The sequence below is a fragment of the Carassius carassius genome, chromosome 22 (genome assembly GCF_963082965.1).
Source record: "Carassius carassius chromosome 22, fCarCar2.1, whole genome shotgun sequence".
In the NCBI taxonomy this organism is placed as follows: domain Eukaryota; kingdom Metazoa; phylum Chordata; class Actinopteri; order Cypriniformes; family Cyprinidae; genus Carassius; species Carassius carassius.
Window position 1 is genome coordinate 2,194,985 of NC_081776.1, and position 8,272 is coordinate 2,203,256.

The 8,272-nt window shown below is 38.3% G+C and overlaps 1 protein-coding gene across 1 annotated transcript; it reads right to left on the reverse strand.

The window, feature by feature from the left end:
• Positions 1-297: 297 nt before the first annotated feature.
• LOC132098663 (phosphatidylinositol 4,5-bisphosphate 3-kinase catalytic subunit gamma isoform-like) lies at positions 298-6,856 on the reverse strand. Its single transcript, XM_059504767.1, has 11 exons — positions 6,766-6,856; positions 3,974-5,967; positions 3,697-3,762; positions 3,397-3,622; positions 3,210-3,313; positions 2,782-2,928; positions 2,608-2,698; positions 2,369-2,499; positions 1,989-2,100; positions 1,166-1,323; positions 298-1,086 (listed from the first exon to the last, which is right to left on the reverse strand). The coding sequence occupies exons 2-11, from the start codon at positions 5,957-5,959 to the stop codon at positions 805-807; spliced, it is 3,303 nt and encodes a 1,100-aa protein (XP_059360750.1). The 5' UTR covers positions 5,960-5,967; positions 6,766-6,856; the 3' UTR covers positions 298-804.
• Positions 6,857-8,272: the final 1,416 nt, after the last annotated feature.

Consider the following 8,272-nt stretch of genomic DNA (forward strand, 5'->3'; position numbering starts at 1 on the left):
GTCCCAGAGCAGATGAAACATTTACCTCTCTCTGGTAGGTAAATACAATGAAGCGGAAAGGACGTCCCATTAGGAATGAATGGCTTTAAGCTATTTGTCCTCGTGAAGGAGGAAAAACTGGAGCTACTACATTGAACAGACTTACCTCAACTCTGCTAATCAGTGGTGTAGAAAACAAATCTGCAAATTCTCCGAAACGTGAAGAAGTATAGTTGGCCAAAACCATTATCATGCCATTTTTTTAAAATTTTTTTTTATTTTTTATTTCATTGTACATCCTGGTGGTCACCATGTTGACATCGCATGACAAGGTACATACTATGCCTTTTATCACACTTTATTAAGAGACACTTTTAAATACAGAATAAATTATTTAAAGGGTGACAAATAAATGCAAATAAGAGAATTCAGCCATGACATCTGTGAATAAAACTTTTTGCATAATGCTGCATCCACGCTGATAGGTCCAAGTCATATTAGAGACAGAAATAAAATTCTTTGGTGGTCCATCTCTAAACGTATACCAGTGAAAAATATCAGCTCTTCTACTGACTTTGACTATTTATAGCCTTTTAATGCATTTAAACAGACCCAATTCTTTAAAAAAAAAAAAGTATTGCATTACAGTGCAAGATAATACCAAGACTGCAAGAAGTATTAAAAACAACACAATACATGATGTACAGTACGTGCATTAAATAATAATATAATTTAGGTCTTTAAAAAGCAAATTTCGAAAAATACAGCAACTGAACACTTTAAAAAGCACCATTAAAAAAAAACACATAAATGTACTGTTTGTCTTCAAGTTGAACGTTTCTCCACACCTTGTTTAATGCCTAGCACCAAGTGTAGGAACCAGTTGAACTGCACCGTCCAACCCTTGTCCCTGCAGATCTCGATTTGGTCCAAGAAGTGTTGTTTGGCCTCGTCTTCTGATTGTCCGACTGTCAGTGCTTCCCGTATGTACTCAATGTCCTCCTTGCTGGACAGCTGAGGCATGCCGGTCATCAGCATCATGGAGAACAGGATGATCAGCAGGTTGGTGTGGTGTCTCAGAGCCAGGTAGGCCTTCAGGCAAACGTTCTGTGATGAGGAAGAGGGAGATTACGTTTAGTCACAGCAGAGGAGTCTGTTGCTAACAGGTGAAATAAAATGAACGTACCTGAAACTGCAGAAAATTAGGGCTGCTTTTTTTGCCCGTTGTGCACATCACATAGAGGAAATCAGGAGTCAGCACAAAAGGAACTCGCTCCTTGCTTATCCCCAAAAAACTCTTGTAGTTTCCAAGAATGTGACCGAAATCAATGTGGAATAGGTTACCTAGTTGAAAACACATGCATTATGTTATTGCTTCTTGAACTGGTTAACTTATGAAACATTCAGGTTTCAATACAAGTTGAGCTCAAACATCAGCATTTGCTGCATAATTGTAAGTTTTTTTTTTTTATAAAGCATATATCAATGCACAATGCAAGTGAATGGGGCCATTTTTGGTGGAGGTACATTTTGGAGCTTATATATGATACAACAGCACTTATTACTACACAATTATTCTGTTAAAACTTCTGTATTATTTGAGCTGTACAGCTTTTTAAATCAGACTTTTTATAGTCATTTTGTGGTTTTAAAGTATATGACATTAAAATGTTGTAAAACTGGTTATAACTTTATACAGAAAAAAGTCAATAAATGATAAAACATTTTCCACACCAAAATCATATTAACATATCTTGTGGCTATATATATATATATATATATATATATATATATATATATATATATATATATATATATATATATATATATATATATATATATAATTTTATTTTTGGGGGGTAAAGTTTTTTTAAACTTAATTATTTCATACAACATAAATATTGTCTTAGTTTATTATTATTTTATTTCAGCTTTATTTTAATCACAGATAAGAGTTTTGGTTAATAATAACAAAACTGATTCAGTTTCCTGTAATAAAAAAAAATTACCTGTCTCTGTGATCATTATGTTGTCATTGTGACGATCACCGATGCCCAGGACATAAGTTGCGACGCAATACCCTCCACAAGAGAACACAAAGCGTTCAACAGCCTGCTGAAACTGAGGCGGTATGGGATGAAAAAAATGTTAACATTTGCATTAAGCAAACATCTGACGTATGATCTAACCCCTTATCAGAAGATGAGCTTGTCCAAACCCACAGACGATGGTACACAAGTCAAGAGAGACTGTTTAAAAATAGCACAATGATGTGTAGGTGCTGTGTTTAGTCTCCACAAAGGCCTCATACAAAGACACCAATGCACCAGGACGTGACTGGTTTCCTTCCTCTTTAGCACATTCAACAGTATAAATGGAAATAACATACCTTCTCCTCGTTCACGCACTTTTCATAAAGCCACTGGCTGAGGATCTCATCTTTGAAAGCTCCGGTGTTCCCGACAGTACTTTGTTGAATGTTAGCAATAGTAGTGGCATCCTTCACTATTTCAATCATTCCTAGAAGCGGAGGATCAGGAATTCAACATGTTATGTTATCTGACTCACAGCAGGGTGGTGTGCATTTACATCTTTTGCTTAATGACACAACACATCAACCACAATTACCAATTTTATTTCCAGTGGAAATACATCCATATGGTAACAAGGAAAGATCCAAGGACTCCAGCTCCCAAATAGACTCCATTATGAGTAAAATCTATGAGGGAATAAAAGCCTATTTGAAAGACACCACTGATAATGTTGGTCATGACTACTAGCATGCATTTAAATGATTTCTACCTGTAATATCAGCATATCCTGACGAAGGTCATCCCCGTCTTTAAAGATTATCCCAATTGTGTCATGTGACAAGGTGGTCGGGTCAGCTCGTTTGAACTGCAGCCACAAGGGTTTCTTCTTGGATGCCATCACTTTGCATTGCTCGATCTACAATTAATATATTAATTATTGGGTGCATTAGCCAGGACTGTTAATAAAAACCTGTATCTTATAGAGGATTCTTTTAGAGGATGCTAAAGGAATACTCAGGGTTCAATACAAGCTGCTGACAACACTTGTGGCAAAATGCTGATTACCACAGTGATTCATTTACAGTCTTCCCAGTAAGACACAGTGGAAGTCAATAGGGCCAATAAGCACATGTAGAACTTAGAAGCACTGTAGCTTAGTAGCAACTAAAATGGAAGAGATGGTATGGTTTTACATACCACAAGTGCCCCTGCCCGTAAGCCTGGGTCATAAGGCACTTTAAAGCTGTCCGGCAACCCTGACGTCTGCAGACATTCCAGTTTCTGACGCATCTGAAAAACAACTACAGTGTTCCCGCAACATTAGATATGTACTGCACTGGCCTACTGCCATATGCTAGGGACAAATACTGGCTGTTATTGTCACCTTGTGCTGACACATCATACTTCTCAGCAGACATTTGCTTAATCTCACGAGTGACTTTTTGTAAGGCCTCTGTCATCTCCACTTGCTTCCTTAAGTCCTGGAGCATGGCTTCACCACAGCCACGGAGGTAAGCTTCAAGTATTACGGCATACCTCTGCTGATAGTGCATGGATTGAGCGATTTCGCTACGCAGGAACCAGAACAAGAAATGGCCAATCCGCTTACTCTGTGAAGGAGTCACAAGAGTTAAACCAAAATCACTTTAAAAACTCACTGTAGATGGATGAGGTTCTGACTTACTCTAAGCGCACGCTTGAGAAGAAACCTGGCGAGTGCACTGTCATGGTACGGTTCAAATTTTACAGCCTACAAAACAAATAAGCAGCAAAGAAAATTACGATTATTTGAGTTGCACAAAAACGTCACATTACATGGTGTGGCTCATTTCATGTAAATATTTACTTTGCATGCTAATTTTAATAGCTACCTGAAGATTTTTTGTTAATGTTGAGTTGTTATGTCTGAGCAGTTATGCAAAAAAAACAACAACAATGTGTTTTGAATACCCGGGCCTCACCTGAACAAGCTGCAGAAGATACCGCAGGACATCATCATCTTCCAGAGTCTCCAACTTCCGGACGGCCATAGTGCGCACATTTTCATCAGAGAAGTGGCAGTCCAGTAACTGTAACGCCAAACCCACATTAAGCGAGCTTCGGTCCCATATGGTGCTCCTCTCCAGGAGACAGTGCGTTATTGCAACGGCCTCTTGTTTGCCCCACTTAACCGAGGAAAGAAACTTCGGATAGGCTTTGGGATCCTTCATGCACTCCTGCCGAAAGTGCCAAAGCAATTCTTTGTCTTCAGAACTGAGCGGATGCAAAGGGTCGGTGGCAATAATCTGCTCGAACTGTTTGCGCAAATGGTTGGGCATCTCTCTTTGTCCTCGCTCCCCTTCCATTTCTGAGTCGGGAGAATCCTTGCTCTTGGGAAGAGCCACAGGGTAGCAGTACTTGTCCAGGAGAATGGCAACAGCCATGGAGCTTTCCTTGTCCGGGTTGGTTGCGGACGTAAGTTTGTCTGCGTTAACGCTGCTGTTGTCTTCACTCTTCTCAGGCATCTTCCACATGTGCAAGATGAACTCGCCCTGCCTGAGCAGGGAGCGGTGGTCCACCATTAGCAGGTTGACATAGTATAGCAAGCGGCTCTTGTTTTTGCATTCGTTTTCCTTGGACGTTTGAGTCTGCGCTTTTCCACAGGACACCTGCAGGCTAAGTCGGGCACCTTTGGGTAAGTCCTTGATCTTTATGTTGAACTCCAGCCAGGTGTTCCAGAGCACCTCCTCCGTGAAGGGTTTGGAAGTTGTCCTTTCTTGGGCCAGCAGCTGTTGTCCGTGGAAAATACTGGCTTCTACAAACACAATCAACTCGGAATTACGTGGCAGCACTGGTATGTCAATTCCCAAGATCTTCACCCTGAATTTACGATTGCAGTCCCAAAGGGAGATGGTAAACACCTTCTCGTGGTCTTTCTCAGTGATGGTCAATTGTTCATGAGTACCAGCGACACCGGTGCAGTCATCGACCTGAGACCATTCCTCTTTTTGGACCACGTCTTGTTCTGGGTCTAGAGGATGCTCTAAAACCAAATGGATCTCTTCACCATTTTTAAGACACTGTCTGATCCAGTGGAAATCTTTGATGGCATAGTTGCCATATAGGTATTCCTCTCTCCCACAAACCCTCAAGACAAAATCAGATTCGCTGACATCTTCCGATATGCCTAAAAGTGCTCGCTTTTTAGTGATCTTGGTGAAGAAACTCTGAAGAACCTGGACAGGTGTGTCATCTATAGACACCTTAATAGTCTGGCTTGTTGTGTCCTTGTGTATCACAACCAGGATGTGATTGTTGCTTATTTTGCTCAGCAGGTATTCAGGGAGAGGCTTTGTGGTTATCCAGGGATCCGTTGAGTAAAGTTTGGGATCTCGATCAGACAGCTCAATTTTCCGAGGACTCAGGAGCTTTCTTCGTGTGAACTCCAGTTCGTCGTCATGGACGTTGCTGACATCTGTTACATCATATCCAATTAGGTGGTTCAGAAACCGCTGGTATTGAAGCGAATCCTCAGAAGGCTGCGTTCTTACAACCAGGTGAATCTTACCTACCTCTTTTCTCAATGCTTTCCAATATCTGATACAGTCAAGGGTTTGGAATACCTGCTGCTTGTCGTATATCTCATACCAGTTGCCTTTCTTCTGGTAGAGCAGCATGCAGTGGTCCGGAGAGTGTTTTTGGTAAAATTCAGGGCACAACTTAGTGGTTACAGCTCTGTGCCAGATCTGAACCTTCAGCTGCTCCACCGTCCAATTGCCAGTAACGTCCAAGTGCAGTGTGTCTGGGTACTTGCTGTTTTTATTGCTGGTAGGAAGTACAAACTCTACAGCTATTTGATCCGTCGATACAGCTGAGGCAGAAGTAAACGCTTTCATCTTTCTTCTTCTCCTCTTATTTTCCTCTCTACGAACTACTGGTGGTTCATCATCACTGGCTTGGTGTTCCATAACCAATGCTAAATTACAAAAAGAAAGAGTTTTTTTTACACGAAGGACTAGGGCAGATTTTTTTTCGTGCACATATATGAAAAGCCACCATAGGCCACCATCACAATATTTTGACAATTAATAATTTTTATTCTAACTATTAACCCCACCCCCATCCTGAATGTTTGGCAATGACTGAGTGACTGATATATATATATATATATATATATATATATATATATATATATATATAGAGAGAGAGAGAGAGAGAGAGAGAGAGAGATACAGCAGCTTTTAAAAATAACTATATAGCAGGTGAATGTGTGCTTCTAGAGGAATGAATATATATATATATTATATATATAGTTGATGATGTTTGAAGGGCTTACCACACTTGTGCTTCCTGCTTTGATGACTTCCTTTCATAAAGTGAAAGTATATATATATATATATATATATATATATATATATATATATATATATATATATTCAATTCAATACATATATATATATATGTATGTATCAAAATTAAAAAGCACAAAAGTTAGCAAATAACGCAAACCGAGTGTCACTGCAATCAATTTGTTTTCTACACTGACCAGTTTGCAAGAGGAAACTGAAAGAAACATTTCCATGTTGTAGAAACACACAGCAAATACGTAAGTTTCTTAAAATAATAACACTGAAAAGTGTGCCATTTAGAGTGAAAACACAAGTTATTTATCTATGGTGCAAAGTCATTGTTACACAAAATAATAAGACAAACTAATTATAACACTGACAGATCAGAAGTAACGGTTTTGCCGGAAGAAAATCGTAAAACTCACCGTTCAGGAAACGCAGAGCCAATGACCCTGAAGGCGTTCGGGTGATATCTTATGCATGGATGCAATGAAACTCAGTACAGACCACACAAATGTTATAACGCTTTAATATCAGCAGTTTACAGTCCAAACGAAACACGATCTATCACAGAAGTGCGTTTCCTCTAACCTCCACATCTGATCTCACGCATGACGGATTCAGCGGCTGCTCCCATTGGTCTGACACTTTTATTGTGTCACTCTTTACACTGAAGAATATCATGTGTTTTTTAATGCAATGGTGATTTGCATAGATACGACTGGTTTTCGATATTAGAACGATACGGATTCAAAATGCAAAGTTGTTTTTGTTTTTTAATGAATTTTAAATTAGGTGTTTTCCAGCTCATTCACTCAAGTACTGAAAAACTGTTTATATGCTTTGCCCTGACCTTATTATTAATTTATATTATGCACTGACGCATTATTTGGATTGGATTTGCATTAACAACCCCTCAGCATTATTTGTCTATTTTTTATTTTTTTATTCTTATTAGACAAATTGCTAAAGGATATTTGTAATTTTAGAAGGGAGATTTGTATTTTAATTTAGTTGTTTACATGTCAACAACACAAAAACTGATGCAAGCAAAGACTTGAGATCAAATTAAAGTTTTAAGTCCATTTAGACATTTCATTTGCACAGTCAATATTTCACTATAATTACTTGAGCAATAATGTCCTCTGGTGGTGTGCTAGAGGCACACATTTATAATTTAGAATTATTTTATTTTATTTATAATTATTTTAATTATTTTAGAATTTTTTACATCTCATTTACACATTATGTTATGTTAACCCATCCACATATTATATGTATGATAGTGATGGCAAGTATAATATATATATTTATTTTATCTTCTTTAAAGATTATGGTATACTGTCAGCAACTGTGATGTTGTTGTTTGGCATTGGCCATATATATTTATTATATTACAATAATATTAATTAAATTTATATTATAATAAGATTTATATTAGATTTATATATTACATTAATCATCATCATATTTATTTATTTATTTATTTAAATAAAGGTAGAAAATCCAGTTGCTGTTCCCCTGCTTTAAAGCGTCTGACCGTCCAATCGGCTGTAAAAGTTGGATCAGCAACTATTGCATTTCCTTAATGTTTGTAACCAACAAAATCTGGAGATTTGCTCATTTATTACTAAGGTCAATTGGTATTTTCCATGGCCCCTCTGGCTCCCCCTCTGTCCGTTATATATAACTGCAGTCACTGATCTGTAGAACTCACGTCACTTACATACCCTTGCGTACAGCCAATCAGAAAGCGGCTACAACAGAGTTTGAGGCGGTGGGTCCTGTCTTGACGTCATTGTCAGCTCAGCCAGAGATTGGTCAGACCTTCCCATTAAAGTCATACATTAGGCAAAGAAATTGCATTGAGTCAGCAGCAGTCATTACACTGGTTAGAGCATAAGAAACACTTCTGAAAAAATATATTTTATT

Coding starts and splice junctions, on each gene's coding strand:
- LOC132098663 (XM_059504767.1), bottom strand. CDS start 5,959: ATGGAACACCAAGCCAGTGATGATGAACCACCAGTAGTTCGTAGAGAG. Junction 2,929..3,209: donor TACGGGCAGGGGCACTTGTG/GTATGTAAAACC, acceptor TATTAATTGTAG/ATCGAGCAATGCAAAGTGAT. Junction 2,699..2,781: donor AGGATATGCTGATATTACAG/GTAGAAATCATT, acceptor ATTCCCTCATAG/ATTTTACTCATAATGGAGTC.